The sequence below is a fragment of the Hemiscyllium ocellatum genome, chromosome 4 (genome assembly GCF_020745735.1).
Source record: "Hemiscyllium ocellatum isolate sHemOce1 chromosome 4, sHemOce1.pat.X.cur, whole genome shotgun sequence".
Lineage (NCBI taxonomy): Eukaryota > Metazoa > Chordata > Chondrichthyes > Orectolobiformes > Hemiscylliidae > Hemiscyllium > Hemiscyllium ocellatum.
The window spans coordinates 135,878,981-135,898,053 of NC_083404.1; the positions used below are offsets into that span (position 1 = coordinate 135,878,981).

At 39.3% G+C, this 19,073-nt stretch overlaps 1 protein-coding gene across 2 annotated transcripts in view; it reads left to right on the plus strand.

The window, feature by feature from the left end:
- trappc8 (trafficking protein particle complex subunit 8) overlaps positions 1-19,073 on the plus strand; it is a 137,829-nt gene that overhangs the window by 38,582 nt on the left and 80,174 nt on the right. For both annotated transcript variants that reach the window (XM_060823884.1, XM_060823885.1), the window contains 4 exons: positions 6,857-6,946; positions 12,570-12,744; positions 14,501-14,654; positions 15,514-15,610. In XM_060823884.1, coding sequence (XP_060679867.1) covers positions 6,857-6,946; positions 12,570-12,744; positions 14,501-14,654; positions 15,514-15,610 — 516 coding nt within the window. The remainder of the gene's footprint in view (positions 1-6,856; positions 6,947-12,569; positions 12,745-14,500; positions 14,655-15,513; positions 15,611-19,073) is intronic.

Consider the following 19,073-nt stretch of genomic DNA (forward strand, 5'->3'; position numbering starts at 1 on the left):
GGGTTGGCAGGGAGATATGGAGTAGTTGTTTCCTCAAAATCCAGGGCAGGAGGGCATCGCCTCAGAATAAGGGCCTGTCTGTTTATGGCAAGAGGAGGGAGATTTTCTTCCGAGAGTCAAGAATTCTGTGGATATCTTCTTGCAGAAGACTGCCAAGGTTTGACCTTGAGAATGAAAATCCTGAAAGATCTACCAATCAGTGTCTTGTAATCATTAAGCTAATGCCATCAGAGCTAGACTGTCTAACCTCTTTCACAAAGAATTTCAATTAAAAACTGAAAGTGTAACTAGGTTGGGGATAGGCTTGGAAAGATACTGATGGACATGGTAACCAAATAGTTAATCGAATGCTTGATTACAAAGAAAAACTTTATTTTTAGAGAAATTACTTTGATTAGAAATTGAAGAAAACTACTCAAGTAAGTTGCTAATAAGATTCTCTGTACAAATGAGAGAATTTGGTGTTCAAAAGCTTTGAATGATTTATTGTCACTTGCATTTTATATTAAATAATAGCTTTAAATTAAAGTGAAAAGATAAATTGAAAGAGGGTCTACCCTTGGTCTACCACCTTTGCCAAGAGCCCTGAGTCAGCCCACCAGCTACAGTACAGCTGTGCTCAATCCCCCCTGCTGGCGCTGCTTTCTTGAAGAGTCCACTGTTGGTGCTGCTGTCTCTGATCGCTGCAGGAGCCTTGTCACTGCTGCCAGCCCTGAACACCAGGAGAATGACCTTGCTGCTGCTGCTGCCTCACCTCGCAGGGATGTGTCATGTCCACCTGCCAGGAGGCTGCCACCTCTCCGCATATCCGCTCTCACTGCCATGCTGACACTGCCAACTGACCTGCCAAGGAGCAGAAAAATGAAAGGACTAGAAACAGAGTTGAAGTTAAAAAGGAAGTAAGTGTGCAGGAGTGCGTGAGCCCTGGGCAAGGTCCTGCCACCCCATTACCATCTTGGAACCAAGGGGTAAGCTGTCCACATTGGAGCGGTGGGCTATATTTTGCAGTGGTTTTAATGGCGAAGTTATCAGTCTTCACCATTTTTCTGTTAAACTGACACAACTTTGTATTACTGCATGTAAGAACTCCAAATTTTCTAATCTACCTCTTCAGAGTTGTTGTTATGCTCTTCTGGAGCAGATGCAAATTAAACATGGGTCTTCTGCAATGAATGAGAAATCTAAGTTGATGAGAACTGTTAATCTTACTAAAATTTGTTAAAGTTGCACTCTTTATACCACAACTGATTATAGTTTCATGGTCATCCTTAATGAGACTAATTTTCTATTCGCAGTGTATTGAAATTTAAACTCCTCCAGCTGCTATGTTGGGGTTACCCTAGGACTCTTGTTATGAGACCAGTGACATTACTATGCTCCTGTCTCACTGAGCAAAATCCTGCAAAGTTCACAGCAATTGTGACGTATCCCCTTTGGCCAAGAAATGTTCATATTTTATTTGCTGAATGTCAAAAATCGTGACTACAAGAGCAGGTCAGAGGGTAGGAATACTGCGGTGAGTAACTCTCCTCCTGACCCCTGAACCTGTGCACCATCTATAAGGCACAAGTCAGGAGTGTGATGGAATAATCCCCATTTGCCTGGATGAATGCAGCCCCAAAAACACTTGGGAAGCTTTACCCTATCCAGGTCAAAGCAGCCTGGTTGATTGGCACTACACCCAAAAGCATCCACTCCCTCCACTGATGCTCAGTTGCAGCAATGTGTACTATCTACAAGGTGCACTGCAGAAATTCAAAAATCCTCAGCACCTGCCAAACCCTTGACCACTTTCATCTAGCAGCATGGGCAGCAGATATCCCTCCGCGTTGTTGTGTCAAAATCCTGGAATTCCCTCCCTCATGGACAGCAAGTGGACTGCAGCGGTTCCAGAAGGCAGCTTACTGCCACCACCTCAAGGGCAACTGGGGTTGGGCAATAAACACAAACCAGTCAGCGATGCCTACATCCCACAAAATGAATAAATAAATCATAGACATCATAGTCAAAATGTTTTTGGTGATGATTCTATTGGCTAAGAGTTTGGGTTCTAAAGTGGAGCTACAATGGGTTTTAGTTTTAGGTTTGTGAATTTGTTTTTGAAAATAAATGTCGAAGTCATTTTGGATACAGTTTAAAAAATGGCAACGTTTTCAATAAATCATCATTTCAGCTAAATGGATAGTATACTATCTAGGAAGAGAATCACTACAGTGTTTGTGACTTGCGTTTCTTAACCCAGAGGGAAAGGAGACTGATGGGGAGTTCATTCAGACATAAACTGTATCTGTCAAAGAGAAGGATCCTTAATGATAGAAGGACTGTTACGACCACGCCAAGCCTTGAGGCTCTTCAGGAGAAGAATGCTGAAGTTATTTAGAAGAAATCCAGAAACAAGACTTTCGAAGTGTCTGAGTGGAAGAGCTCCTAAAAGCTTTTTGAGTTGAGTTTAAAGAACACAAATAGTACTTGAGCAGAGTTAGCTTAAGAGGTTGCAAAAGAGACATTAAAAAGCAAAAGCATTGGGGCGGTGTCGGGGTTGGGGGGAGGATGCAGACATATGCAGTGAAAAAGTAGGTTATAGCAATGTCAAAAGTTGAAAGCTTCATTGTGGAGGGAAGATTCAGGTTTGGTAGTCTGTAATGTTATTGTGGCAAAAGGATTGAATCATTGTGATATTTGTAGGAAGACTGTTTCAAATAGTTTTATTGTGTCATCAACATTTAAATTTTGGAAAAGAATGTTAGAATCTTGTAACTGTTCAGTGATTGATCTCTGCAGAAAACAAGTTTTTTGGTCTATCCAGCCAGGTCTCTCTCGTCCAGTCTTATCGGCTGAGATCATAACATTACACTTAGTATAAAAATTCACATTTCTTTTGCATAATCCAATCAGCAATTTATTCCCTCGTCTGAAATCCAAAATTAGATATGATAGATCCCTGCTGTCCTTGCAACTACTCAGTTTCTTTGTGTGTACTTTGTGGTGAGTTGCTCACAACCCTGTTACTGGATGCCTGGACATCACTGACTTGGTGCCAGGTTTTTAATTTCCTGATGGACAAAGGAAAATACAACACACATGCCTACAGGTTTGTGACAACTTGCTTTTAAAGTCAGCAGCAATCACATTTCAATGCTAATGGCAAAATCCAGACCAATGTAATTATGCTGTCTATATTCACTTCTGACGTAATAGACTGGGAAATATTACTTCCAGAAGTTGATGGGTGTAATTCTGGAATATTTGTACAAATCTAGTCAATCCAGGAATTTACTTGGATTTGAAATTTTGTTTTTTGAGGACCTTGCAAGTTTGAGAGTCTGAAGAGAATTTTTGTTTTTCTGGTGGTTTAATTAGACCATGCCAAATCATGACTTCCCGTTTGAACGGCATTCTCCAAATGAGAGTTGTCCAGTACAAAATAGCTCAGTACTCCCTGTCAAAAACAAGTTAAAGGAGCACTGTGACTATAGCAACTGACGTGGTTCATGTGCTCTGAAATATCGCATTGCTTATTATTCATCCAATGTTGAGACTGAAAAATGAAGTCACAATGCTATTTTATGCTCCGACTCACTCAGTGGTGAGTTTTTTATTATTTGTATTGAGCAATATGTATGTTATTTAAAATATAAAATTCCCTTTCATACTAAATTGTTTCTTGCAGAGTGATGACAAGGGATGTGAATTTCAGTGTGTTTTGAAGTTTGTGGGTGACATCAAAATTGGTGGCACAGTAGATTGTGAAGAAGGTTTTCAAAGATTTCAAAAGGGATTTTGATCAAATGAGTGAATAGGCTGAAAAATGGCAGACGGAACTCAATCTGGATAAATGTGAGCTATTGCATTTTGGTACAACAAACAAGGTTAGGGCTTTATACAGTTAATGATAGGGCCTTGGGTAGTGGTAGAACAGAGGGAGCTGTGTTCTATATGCGCAGATATATAATTCTTTAAAGTTTGCATCACGTATAGACAAGGCATTTGACACACTTGCCTTCATTGCTCAGCCCTTTTTGAGTATAGAAGTTAGGAAGTCATGCTGAGGTTGTACAGGATGGTTGCCCAGTTATAGGAAGGATATTATGAAGCTGGAGATGGTACAGACAAGATTTACCAGGACGTTGCCAAGTATGGAAGGCATGAGTCTTAAAGAAAAGCTGGAACTTTTTTCATTGGAGCTTAGGAGGTTGAGACAACCTGATAGAAGTTTATAAAATAATGAGAGATAAAGGTAGTTCAGGGTAGTTGTCTTTTCCCTAGGATGGGGGATTTTAAAGACTAGAGGACACATTTTTAAGCTGAGAGGAGAGATTTTAAAGATCCTTTTAAAGAGGCAAATGTTTTGTTTAGAGGGTAGTTTGCGTGTGGAATGAACTCTTTCATGAGGAAGTGTTAGCTATGGGTACAGTTACAACATTTTAAAAGCCATTTGGATAGGAAAATAATTAGGAAACATTTTGGAGGGATACAGGCTAGCAGCAGGCAGGCGTAGTTTAGTTTGGGATTATGTTCAACATGGACTGCTTGGATAAAAGAGTCTGTTTCTTGGTACATTGGGTACCAAGAAAAACAAATGAACAGGTAAAATAAGCTCTGTAAGATCTTGTAAACAGCAAAGAGAATGCTGCGAAATGTATTAAATCAATGTCCTTCAGCATCACTTCTGTCTTCACTTTCAATGTCTTAGTCAACTGATGAGGTTGCAAGTGTTGCCCATCGAGGAATCTACAACCACCAGACGTGATTCTTGTCATCTCTATCTTTCCCTGATGGAGTTCACTGAGAAAAGTACTGTCTAAGAAGAAATTCAGAGCTTTTCTTTTGTTCAACTGAATCTTGTGGCCCCTCATGCAACCTTTTTTATCCAGTGTTGTAAAAGTTCAATTTCGTAGCTTGTCCAGTTACTTAATCTAATTCATGTGATTTCTTTGCGATATTGTCTTTATCCACTTTTGAAATGTTTGAAACACCGAATTGAAAATCAAACACCCATCTCCCTTAGTTCCCAAATAATGTGCTATAAACCTTTTGTCAATGCATCTGAAGTGAGGGCCTGATCTGGCACTGGAGAGAAACATTGTTTGTACACTTCAGTGGAACGTAAATGGGGCAAGAATCCATCCTTGTGTTCAACCCATGTTTACAAAGGAGTCAAAATCACTTGAAATGCTGAAAGACTAGGATTTCAGTGTCTACAACATAAATGACTGGGAGTTCACATGCAGTGAGCTCTGCTGGGCAGAAACATTCAAGCTCCTTCTAGATTAAACAGATCTGTTGGCTCATCTCATCAGGCAGTAAGTACTACATGAACACTGAAGTATAATTGTGGCTGGCGTATGGTGCTAAGGGTCAACAGTAGCAAATGATGGGAATTCTCAAATTAGATAAAATGAGGAACCCCACAGTTTGCAGTCAGACCTTTTGTGAATTTATTTGCGCAATGTCAGAACTATATGGGTTAGTCACCTGTTGTGGGAGGTGCAATCCTATTTCTTTTAATTCCTCTTCATTGCATCTTACTCATTGGTAAAAATCTATCAATGTTGCATTTAAACAAAAAAAAGGACCTATTATGAGGCTCTGATTAGCTTGCCAGCACTTTGCTACTGAGACCCTTGTGTTATTTGTGGAATTGTACTACTATAAACATGCTCCAAACAATATTACTATATTAGTGTCCTGATTTAGTGACATGGCAACTTTGATTTTTAAAAAGTCTTGTTAAAGAACCTTATCTTGACTGTTTATGGTGCTAATTGTACTATAATCAAAATCTATATTTCTTGCAGGATGTATTAGTCTCGGAGAAACGAGAGGACAAAATATTGGAATTATGCTATGTAGTTGAAATAATATAATCCTTTTTTATCTTAGTGGGGCCGACAGCATTGGATAACCTGTCTGAATTATTTTCACTGATTGTATAATTATTAGAAGTATACAGTATGTTGCTAAGTTCAGGTTTTACTTTCATAGGATATCTCCCAACCTGCATTTGCTCTAATATTTCCTGCTACTTAATGGACAGCTGAGCAATCGCTTCTGAAACTGCAAATGTGTACAGAGCCCGAGAGTGACCATGCTGCTTAAAGGGAACATTGATCCCAATGTGTGTAGCTCTATAACCATTCCAACATTCAGACTCTAATCAACCTTTCGCTTCTCATGCTTCCCTCATTTTGTTCACTCTTTCTTTCGCCTTACCTTGGGCTCCAAGTTAAGGAATTCGCTTCCTAAACCCATTGGTCCTGTTGCTCTTTAAGAGGTTCCTTTAAAATCTAAAATCTTTGGGCTTTTGGCTACGTCTTAATTTTTGTCCAAAAACATTTTGAAGCACTTTGGACAGTTTAAACATACTAAAAAGGCTTGTTGTGTAAACCAGTTTGGTCTCCATTTTCGGATACATTTAACTGATCATTTTTGGTTTGAGTGAATAATTCTTTAAGCTTCACTCCTTGGGATAAAGGCTTTAAGTTCTTTGTAAGCACTTGTGTTTTTGGTTTTTTAAATTTAAACTTTTTTTCTCATCAACAATTCAGTGTTATAGCACCCCTGGAGCAGGTAGAACTTGAAACTGGGCCTCTTGGTCCAGGGGTAGGGAACTCTTCCTCTGCACCACAGGAGCCCCCACCTCTGTGTTTTATGGAGCACAAGATAAGTGTCTTCAACTGTGAAGAAATTATTAATACTTTTCCTATATAGGAATGAGTAATAGAACATAATACTTTAGCTTGTTGCCACAAATTGTGAAATATATTTCCTAGTGGTTATCCTTTTTTTGTCAACATGTTTAAAATGGTTAATTTTTATTCATGGTTGTCTTTTCTTAATTTCTGTACTCTTCTAGCTACCACTCCCTGGTTTGAGGCCTACAGAGAATGCTTCTTTCAATCCATGTCTCCCTCCGATCACGAGTTTCTACACCACTATTTGGCATGTATCCTTTTTCTGGATTATAAATGGGTTGGATATGCATATTTCTACAAGGTAAAATACATTGTTGCTACAAATAGAGGATGCTAGAGGTTTTATTACACAAATGACTGTGTGGAGTTTGCACATTCTCCCAGTGTCTGCGTGGGTTTTCTCCGGGTGCTCTGGTTTCTTCCCACAGTCCAAAGATGTGCAGGTCAGGTGAATTGGCCATGCTAAATTGCCCGTCGTGTTAGGTGAAGGAGTAAATGTAGGGGTATGGGTGGGTTGCGCTTCGGCGGGTCGGAAAAATTTGTGGGTGGCATGGTGGCACAGTAGTTAGCAGCACCTCGCAGCGCCTCTCAGCGCCAGAGACCCGGGTTCAATTCAGGCAACTGTGTGGAGTTTGCAAATTCTCCCCGTGTCTGCGTAGGTTTCCTCCCACAGTCCAAAGATATGCAGGTCAGGTGAATTGGCCATGCTAAGTTGCCTGTAGTTGTTGTGGTTCTGTTCGCTGAGCTGGAAGTTTTTGTTGCAAACGTTTCGTCCCCTGGCTAGGCAACATCAGTGCTTTGGAGCCTCCTGCGGAGCACTTCTTTGATGTTTCTTCCGGTATTTATAGTGGTCACTATACTGACCACTATAAGTACCTGAAGAAACATCAAAGAAGCGCTTTGCAGGAGGCTCCAAAGCACTGATGATGTTGCCTAGCCAGGGACGAAACGTTTGCAACAAAAACTTCCAGCTCGGCGAACAGAACCACAACAACGAGCACCCGAGCTACAAATCTTCGCACAAACCTTGCCTGTAGTGTTAGGTGAAGGGGTATAGGTGGGTTGTGCTTCAACGGGTCAATGTGGACTTGTTGGGCCAAAGGGCTTGTTTCCACACTATGTAATTTTAAAAAAACATGAAGGGTAGATGCATCCATGTAACATTTGAAATATATAAAATCCTGAATCAGTGGGTAGATGTGGAAAGGGTGTTTTCTCTTATGGGAGAATCTAGAACAATGAGCAACTGGCCAAAAATCAATGGTTGCCCAGTTAAAACCAATTGGACTAATTATTTCTTTTGAAGATCAGTTATCTCTGATACTGTCTTTCTGAAAAGGTTGTGGGAAGCAAAGTCTGAATATTTTTTAAGGCAGAGGGAGTTTTTAAACAAAACTCCTCCGGATAGGAGGATTTGAGGTTGCAGTCAGCTCAATCATTATTGAAGGCTTGAATAAGCTCTTCAGACTGAATTGCCTCCCCTTCCTTCCTTCCTTCCTCATGTATGTTGGTATCATTGAGAGTAATCAATAAAAGGGAAGCACATTTTCCACGAAGATAAATTGCTTCTATCTGCCATCTTTAACCTAGTCAAATTCCCAAAGACACTTCATAAGCATTTAACAAACTAAATTTTGCACTAAGCCACCTGTGTGTCAAAGGTTTGATCAGAGGAAGCAGTATGATTACAGCTGATATTGGAAAAGTCAGATCCCAAAGTGAAATCTGGCTTGATGGATTTCTTTTGATTTTAAACTAATTGATCTCTCATTAAAACAAGTATGCAACATTGTACATGTGGTTCAAGCAAATGAAATGACAATAGAATAAACCATACTACATAAATTTTAATAATTTGAAGTGCACAGTAAAAATAAAATTCTATAAATCCAATTTGTAGTGTTTTAGAGAAAGCTTAATGAGCGCATCTCCTTTTTTATAATGTCAAAGCTTAAATTTTGTCAGCTTCAAATAATCCCTGTGGAGTTTTAATCTGAACACTTCTGATCTGGAGCTGTTACTGAACCCCTTATGCCAAGATGTGTTTTTAATAAAACGAGCTATCCTCTACTTTCTCAGACACAATTGTTTAACATGTCCATCTTCAGTTGAGAACCTTGTAGAACCTTCAAAAACTAAAACTGAGAAATTTCTATCCCAGCTGTGAATATTTCCTCCTCCTTTTCTTAAAATCCAGAATCCTCTACCAGAAAACTTAATGTACTGTGTTAGTACTTGATTTGTTTGTAAACACTCCCAATGCGCGCACAAATCCATTAGATCTTGCTTCTCTCAAACTGTTTCAAAGTAAATTGCCATGACTGTAAAAATACAAGTCAATCATTACAGCTGATACTGGAAAAGTCAGATCCCAAAGTGAAATCTGGCTTGATGGATTTCTTTTGATTTTTAACTAATTGATCTCTCATTAAAACCAAGTATGCAACATTGTACATGTAGTTCAAGCAAATGAAATGACAGTAGAATTTTTATGAAGATAGAAGCAATTTATCTTCGTGGAAAATGTGCTACCCTTTTATTGATTACTCTCAATGATACCAACATACATGAAGGAAGGAAGGGGAGGCAATTCAATATGTCACTGATTCAAAATTTCAAGATCCAAGCTTTCAAAAATAAATTTTAAAATATAGATAAATCTCTCATCCTACATCTTGCTATGTAAAGGATGAAAAAGTCCAAGAGTGATTTAGGCGGGGGTTCTGGAGCTTTGGGTCTGACTAAGTGAAAGCTTAGCTGCTTCCGGCAGAGCTCTTCAATTCTGGAACACAGTTGAAGCCAAAATTGGCAGGTGCAGCAGTCTGTCAAGTTATGGAACTAAAGGAGGTTACACGGATCGGGGTGAAGTGTAATAATATGTTATTGAACTGGAAGCTAATGTACATGAGGGAAGGCCTGGTGATAGATGAGTCGGTGTTACATGAGTCAGGGTAAGTAATGGAACCCAAGTTGTGGCTGAGCACAAGTTTATGGAATGGAAAGCATTGGAATAATCAGGTCTACAGGTAACAATGGCATGGTGAGGATCTCTAGCAGCAGATGAGTAGGGAGGAATTGGAAGATGTTGTCGAATTGCAAGTAGACAATCTCATCAATGGCACAGATGGTTGGAAGCTCACTGTAGGATCAGAAGCTGTTTGTCTGGCTAAAGAGAATGTGAATAGACCTTGCCGATAAGTCGCTGAAGGTTAGCATTCGGGTGCAGTAAGGCTGATGGAATGTTGTCCTTTGTTGCAAGCGGATTTGAAAACCGGAGCATGAGATCTTGCTTCAGTTCAGATGCTGGTTAGACTGAACCTGGAGTAGTGTGTGCTCTTTTGTTTTCCCTATCTTAGTAAGAGCCATTAAGGGAGTGCAAAAGAGGTTCACCAGACTTGTCCCTGGATGGTGGGACTGAACCATGTGAAGAGATTGGGCAAAACTGGTCTTTAGTCTCTCAAGTTTCAAAAAATGAATCTTACTGAAAATACAAAATAAACAGGCTAAATGTAATTAAGATATACATTTACTTTTATATTAAAAAAAATGGGTGGCACAGTGGTTAGCACTGCTGCCTCATAGTGTCAGAGACCAAGGAATCTTGGTTCAATTCCCACCTCAGGCGACTGTCTGTGTGGAGTTTGTACATTCTCCCCATGTCTGAGTGGGTTTCCTCTCTCTGTCCAAAAAGGTACATGTTAGGTGAATTGGCCATGCTAAATTGCCTGTAGTGTTAGGTGAAGGGGTAAATTTAGGGGAATGGGTCTGGGTGGGTTGTGCTTTGGAGGGTCGGTGTGGACTTGTTGGGCCAAAGGGCCTGTTTCCACACGAAGTAATCTAATCTAATGTTACGCCTAGTTAGGGAGTGTAGAATAATGAGACACCATTTCAAAATAAGGGGAATGCTACTCTGGTCTGAATTAAGGGTGACAGGGAAAGGGCAGGAAAGAGGACATGTTTGGATCAGCCATGATCGCATTGGATGATGGAACAGACTTGATGGGCCAAATGGCCTTCTCCTGTTCCTATTGGTAATGTTTTAGGGTCTTAATTGCAACTCAGGTGTTTGTTCCTGCTCTGCTAAAAAGTAATATCCCCCTCTCGTTTTTTAAAAAAAATGTTAAATGGTTCAAGCTTTTAATTTTCAACTTAGATATTCTCAATAGGTAATTACTTTTAACTCAATGTTGATTCACTTGCTGCAGTCATTAGGTCAAGGATTCAAGCATGAAATTGCCAAATTACTATTAAAACCCATCTGATGCACTTCTGGGAAGGAAATGTACCAAGTCTGGTTCATGTGCTTCAGACTTGCAGCAATGTGTTTGACTCTTGGCTCTCCTTTTGAAATGTCCAGCAAGTCAGTCAAGGCAGCATTCCCATCACCACCCAAGGGCCATTAATGATGCCAGCATTTGTAGTGATGCCCACATCTCAATTAATTTAAAAAAAAGTTTTCAGGTGCACTGAATCTGTGGCATAGCTAGTTGATACTTAATGGCTTATTCAAATAACTTATGCACATTTGTCTTAAAACCTGAGCTTAATTTCTGTGATGAGTGATCATTCCTAATTATTGTGCGATGAATGTAAAATGGTTGTGAAACTGTTTAAAGATGTCTGACCAGAAGTTTTAGTTTGTTTCAGTTTATTTTAGTGCATGTTTGCAGTTTATATGGAAGGGTTCTTGTTTTTGGAATGGGTCTGGGGGTGGGGAAGAAGTTAAGATCTGGCTTTAATTCAGTCAATTTTAAGAAATAGTATTGCAAGAATTAATTTGGCATAAATGTTCAAGTAAGGTTTCTGTAAAATAATTTTAGCCGGACAGTTTTTAGATTTGGTATTTCCTCCTGGAAAGGGATGGGCAATAAATGCTGGCCCAGCTAGTGTTATTCAAACTAAGTGAATGAATTTTTAAAAAATATCTGGTATAATTGTTTAAATGAGACAAGTTGGATATTTACGTGCTGAGAGGTTTAATTTGATTTAAATGTATATCGACTAGTGGTGTCATTTAGCCACTTTGAGCATGGAACAGTCATTGATGTACATTGAACTCAAATTACACATTGTATGTAATCACTGACATTTTGATCTAAGTCCTTCATAGAAGGGACAATAGCATTTACTGTATATACCATCTTCCATTAACTCAGTATCCTAAAATGTGGGATACTTATAATCAAGGACAGTAGTATATGCAACAGCCACTGTGTGCTGCAACTTCCCACAAGCAGCATATGATGTCCACATTTCCTCAACTGTGATGTTGGGTGAGGGATATGTATTGGCCAGAGTGTCAGAGAGACCTCTCTGCTGTTTAAAATAATAAAGTTGTTTTCATCCTTTTTCAATGCAGTTTTAAGTGCAGCACACCTGTCAGTCTAGATTTGATGCTCAAGTCACTGGTGTGAGACTTGAACACTTAACGTTCTCAATTAATCATGAGTGGTGCAATTCAACTATTGCTGATAGCAAATCTCTTGAATCTCTGTCTGCTGTGAGGCTCAGACTTTGGGGTGAATTCATTAGCTTCCTCCTTCATGCTAGATTTGCACGTTGGCTGAAGTAATTCCCTCTATTTGGGATGCTAAGAACTACAAAACATAGTGGAATAAGACCTTTCTTTCATGTGACGCAAGCTTTACTTTATTGTAAATATGGCATGACTACGTTGTCACTGCAGAAAGGCTGAGGGATAAATTTCCAAGCTCAAGATACAAATCTTGTTTCAGAGAGAAGAATTGTTGGTCTTGAATGATCAAATATTAATTCCACGTTTTTCCCCAAGAGTTAGGTCAAGGTGGTTCATTAGTTCGTTGCATTCAGGAAATTGGGCTGAAATTGTTTGTGTTTTCCTTAATGTTCTTTAAGGCATGCTTGTAGCCTCATCGAGGGACTCTGACCCAGTGGACCAGTTTTTGAAATTATCACAAGAGCAACATCGTATTCAACACAGCAATGACTACTCCTACCCAAAGTGGTTCATTCCGAATACGCTAAAATATTATGTTTTGTTACATGATGTTAGTGAAGGGGAGGAGCAAAGGTAAGTTTTATTATTTATGATCTTGGGTCAGCACTTAAAATATTAAAAGTTGCCTTCAAATGCTAGAATCCGGTAGTACATCTTCAAACAAAATAGTTGGAGTCGGTTTGCATTTAATTGCTTTATCTGAAATGTGGTCTACATCTGGAGTGGGCTATATACACTGAGAAAATTGCACCCAGTGCTCAAATGGCAGAAAAGACAATATCCGACCATTTTGATAGAAACTATTGTACTAAGAATTGTTCTCAAAGCTCTAACTGCAAAGACCATTTTCAACAGTTAAAGCACAGCACCGTCAGTCAGGGTGGTTAGAAAATATGTGTTCAGCCTTTCTGTATTGGTTCCCTCTCCCCATTGAAATGGTACTAATAGCAGTGGGTCAATAGCGAACAGATGCACAATCCTTTATCCAAAATGCTCGGGACCAGCTGGTTTTCGGAATTCAGAATTTTTCAAATTTCAGAATAAGTGACAGTTTGGTGAAATTTTAAAAAATCTTACCAAACAGTAGACACATTGAGTAAAACGGGCCCTGAAACAGAATTAGGCCTGCCAGTGCTGGGCCACGCCCCCACACCTCGCATCTGAGTGACATGCATCAAGTGGGTGTGGAGCTGGATTAACTGTTTGCATGCCAAACAACCTTGTTAATCAGAAAAAAACTTCATAAAAAGCCTTTGGATTTTGGATAAAAGGTTGTCTTCCTGTATTTGGTTTCATCGTGATGTGGTACTGGACGATTTTTGAAAGAATGCTTGCCTGTTGGCAGTTCTTGTATTTTTAAAAAATAAATGCTTCGCAGTTAGAAACATGCAGCACACTACCATTATGTATAGTAACTCATTCCAAGAAAATAAATTTTTGCTTCTCCCACTCTTATCTGGTGTTTGACTTATAGGATGGTTTGAGACACCTTTTGGTATCGAAGAGATTTGAGACATTAGGCACTGTCTGTTGTGTGATGCTGGGTTACCTATCAGGGACCATTATCCTCCCTAGTTTAAATGGCTGATTTTTTTTTCTTCTTCCCATGCATGTTGAGCATTACTGGCACTAACCTTTAAGACACTGAGCCAAGTATTTTCTCCAATGGAAGAAAGACGTAAGGTCACAAAGTTGGCAAGTTACTAATCAAGTGATTTAAACCAGATGCAAGAGCTTACATTTCAAAAATAAATGAGAAAAATATTCCTAATTTCCAAGTGTAATTGATCTCCTGGTTGAAGGAGCTCAGTTGGAGAGGTTCTGGAGGAAATGTCACAATTATTTCTGTTGGACATCTGCATCATAGGTACAGGCTTGAAGGATTAAATACCCTACTCCTTTTGGGTATTTGTGCCTAAGGAGTGCATATCTGTTATCTCACAACATTAGGTTATAGTCCAACAGGTTTAATTGGAAGCACTAGCTTTCGGAGCGCTGCTCCTTCGTCAGGTGATTGCAACCACTCGAAAGCTTGTGCTTCCACCCCAGTCCAACATTGGCATCTCCAGATCATATGGTATCGGCGTTATAGTACCAGCCATCGTCTATTGTCAAATCTTTTCATGGATTTTTTTCCCAATCCACTCCTAGCCACCTCTAGCCTCAACCTCCTAGTTTCCTTTGCTTGGATTTAAGACTCTAGTTTCAGAAATTGTTGCAGTCAAACATGTTTAATACTTGATTTCACATTTTCATTTTTTTAATTTCACTATTTGCTTAATTACTTTGACTTTAACTCATGATCTTTGGATTCTAATTTGCCCTGCAGAGCTGAATCTGTTTACGAAGAAATGAAGCAGAGGTATGGGTCACAGGGGTGCTATTTGCTGAAATTTAATTCTCGGCTACCATCAAGTGGAACAGATGAGCAGATCCCTGATCCTTGGAGTCAGTATTTGAATCGAAATAATTTGCAAAATCAGGTATATACATTTGTAAAGACTGAATTAGGGCAGTTGAATTCACTTCACACCTGGTGAAGCTTTGTTTTTGGCCAATAAAGCAGTCAGCTTTATTCCAGTGAATTCCCATGAATAACTGTGAAAGTCACTAGCTAATTTGGTGGAGTGAGAAATGTTGGTGAGAGCAGTTGAAGAATTCCATGCTGCTGAGGTAGAATGGAGAAATGTTTTTACATTTTATGTAAATGACAACATTTCAATACTCTTTCTAGCATTGAGGTTGGTTTTAAAGAGTGTACTATTGTTTTGTTTTTAATACACTAATATGCATTGACTCCTTTAAACCTTTTCCAACTTCATTGTATGCTTACCAGATCAGCTGGTTTGTGATGGAGGAAGGATGACAACAGTGTTGGTTCAATTCCTGCACTGCCTGAGGTTACCATGAAGGACTGTGTCCTCCTTTTAACTTCTCCCCTCACCTGAGGTTTGGTGACCCTCAGATTAAACCATTACTGGTTGTCGCTTTCTAATGAAACAACAGCACTTTCGTCTGGTAGGACGACCGTGACTTTTTAAAACTTTATAAACTGGTTTATGTACGTCCAAATGTTGGATGCGCAACGATCTACTCCAGAGTAAAATCCCACCTTGTATTATACTTGTGGCCCTAAGTGAAATCGCTGTTTTACTCTACTGATTCCAAACCATTTAATGCTAAACTGAAATAGCAATGTTGTAATCAATTGAGAGAACCTTCATCCCATCAGTTTTGAGCCAGATCCTGAGCTGCACCTTTCTAAGAATATGCCCAATTTTTAATGTCTTGGATTTTAATTTCAAATTGGAAATGTTTTGAATTTGTCTCATCACTTTGAAGGAAATCTGTGAAGATGGTTTTGTTCCACTTGTCAACAAGAATAAAGAAAACAGCACCAATGCACTAGAGCTGGATGGATTGGACAGTTCGATCAATGGTAAACTCATTCAAAGAAATACAAGATGGGTGTCTGTTTTGTGACTCTTATACCATTGTGTTTCCTCTTTACAACAGCAAGTGAGGGTCAAAATGTACAAATTAGGAACATCATTAGGCAACTCAGCTCCTTGAGCTGGCTTTGCTCTGTCCTGATTTATAATCAGGACTGATTTGATTGAGATTTGTATTTCATTTCACATCTATAACCTGTGTGTGCATGCAGCAACTTTAAACCGAGAGTATGTGGGGGATGCTTGGAAGTTGCATTCAATGTTCATTTCAAGGAAAACTTACTCAGGCTAGGTGGTAAAGGCAGGAAAACAGTGTGAAGTAACCGTGCTCGTGAGAGTTGGCGCAGAGGTGATGGGCTGAATTGCCCCGCCTGCTCAATAATAATTGTGCTTCGAAGAACTAATTGTATTTTGTCCCACTTAGACAAAAGGAGGATGAGAAAATGGTTAAACCTGCTCAAAATTATCATACCACCTCATGCTATTTATTCATGGTAAATAGCAGAAGGAGGCTTATGTGAAGTGCCATGGGTCTGTTGGACCAAAGGACCCTGTCCGTTTCATGTGAATACTATAACAATGTAGGTGGAGAAATTATTTTCACTATTTCACATGGCAGTTAAAAAAAGGGTTAAACTTAAGATAATCAAAAGGTGAGTGCAGGAGGATTTTTCAAATTTTATGGATGGTTTACAACATAGAATGCACCCTCCCCCCAAAAAAACATTGACAGGCGTATCTGTAATTAGAAAGTAGATTGGTATTAGAGGCATGCAGGAGATAATTGGATAGGGTTTTTAATGGAGCCAGTTAAAGTACAGTGCTTTTGCAGTCAGCATTATTTTAGGCAATGTACAAAAAGCAATGCATAGTCCTTTAGCGTACATGTGTAGGTGAATGTACCACAACATTCAGTCACGTAACAACTTTGATATAACCACCAATACTGGGTCAACATCCAGGAAGAATCGGATTTCAGAGTCAGCTGACAATCACAAACAACTCGTGCTGTGCTGTTATTTTAGTCCATTGATTAGATTACTGTGTTGTACTTGTGGCTATCCAGTGTCCTGCAGTCGTTTGAGAAAACCTTTTCTCAAAGCTTAAAAGTATGAATATAAGATGCAAAGACTAGGGTTGCCCAAAATGCAGTTGCAAAAAATTCCTTTTAAGTGAAAATCCTGTTACATGATCAGTGATTTATTTTCTCAACGTAACTACTACTGAAACAAAACTAAAAGCTGTATGTGTGTTTGAAATTAACAGAACTTGTGCATCTCAAATTCTTAATGATGTGTTAATCCAGAGCTAGTCAACATTTTTTCTCTTCAAATAAAACCAAACCAGCAATTTTTGGCTTGTAGTTCATTGACCCTTTTGAACCATTGATGTTCTATTTTCAGAAACCGGTTTTATAAGCACTATCAGTGAACATTTAATACTATCTTCCTATTGTCTTCCCCTGAATTATTGTCTACTTTAGTAAACTAACCACTATTTACAGGATTTGGAGCTGCTGGTGTTGGACCGGGGTGTACAAAGTTAAAAATCACATCAGATTATAGTCCAACAGGTTTAATTGGAAGCACACTAGCTTTCGGAGCGTCGCTCCTTCATCAAGTGGCTCACTACTACCTGATGAAGGAGCGACGCTCTGAAAGCTAGTATGCTTCCAATTAAACCTGTTGGACTAAACCTGGTGGTGTGATTTTTAACTATTACAGGGTTTAAGTATGCAAAATGCCTTTGGATTAAAGATCATTTGGATGGGTAACTGGAATAAAGGACTAAAGTAATTCATAAAGGAAAAAGATTTTTTTCTGTACAAAGCAACAATGATTTGTATTTTTACAGCCTATCTTGAATATACTAAAATATTTAAACATGCTTACCACCTCCTTCCCCATACTATTTTGAATCCATGGAATTCTCTACCCCAGAGAGCTGGAAACTCGATTAGTTACTATACTCAAGACAAAGATTATTAGACAGTTGGGATAGTATGTGAAAATGGCATTGTGATTGAATTAGATTTGTTTGATCTTAAATAATGGGCACGCTTAAAATAATACAAACTTAGAACTTTTGCAGCATGGCAAGAGGCCCATCGTATCTGCACTGGTCATAGTTGTACAGCATGGAAACAGACCCTTTGGTCTAACCCGTCCATGCCGACCAGATATCCAAAATTAATCTTGGTCCATTGGCCAGCATTTGGCCCATATCTCTCTCTAAAGCCCTTCCTATTCAGATGCCTTATAAATTTTGTAATTGTACCAGCCTTTATCACTTCCTCTAGCAGCTCATTGCGCACACAAACTAAAGAATTTGAGATGAGCAGATTCTGTTCATCTCAAGCACATATACAGTTTCAGAATAAACTCTTAGTTTTTTTGTGTTTCAGTGATAGCTACATTGAGAAAAGCCAAATCTGGTCATCTCTGAAAAAGTTGCCCCTTATGTCCCTTGTAAATCTTTACCCTCTCACCTTTAAACCTACGCCCTCTAGCTTTGGAATTCCCCATGCTAGGGAAAAGACCTTGGCTGTTCACCCTATCCATGCCCTTCATGATTTATAAACCCTGATAAGTCACCCTTCGACCTCCGCTCAAGGGAAAATGGCCCCATCCTATTCAGCCTCAAACCTGCCAACCCTGGCAGCATTCTTGCAAGTCTTTTCTGTGCCCTTTCAAGTTTCACAGCATCCTCCCTATAGCAGGGAAACCAGGGTTGCACACAATATTTTAAAGTGGCATAACCAATGCCCCTGTGCAAAATGACCTCCCAACTCCTCTACTTAATGCACTGACCAATAAAAGCATATCAAATGCCAACTTCACTATTCTGTGTACCTTCATTTCCACTTTCAACTGTGAACCTGCCCTCCAAGGTCTCTTTATTTAGCAATGCTCCTTACCATTTAGTGTATAATCCTGCTCTGATTTTGTTGCCAAAATGCAAAGCCACCTATTTCAATTAAACTCCATTTGCCATTCCTCAGCCCATTGACCCATCTGATCAAGGTCCTAATGTTCTGAGGTAACCTCCTTTGTTGTCCACTATGCATCCAATTTTGGTGTCATCAGTCTATTCTAATCCCATTTACCTGAACTTGAACTTGGCCTCTAGGTTTGATTATGGTGTTTCAAGTGCTAACCTAAATTATTATTAAATATCTGAATGCTTGCTGCCTCTGCCATCCTTTCAGGCAGTGTTCTGGATGTCCACAAATTTCCTCAAATCCCCTCTCAACTTCCTGCTCTTTTGGTTTTAAAATTGTCCTCTTGATCATTGCCCACTTCACTGACAGGAGATGTTTCTCCCTAATTACTCTTGTCTGTAGTCTTCAATTTTTTACGCTTCAGTTGATTCCCCCAGATTCTCTGCTCAAAGGAAAACCATCTCATCCTAATTAACCTCCCTTCATAGTTGGGTAGTTTCCAGGTCAAG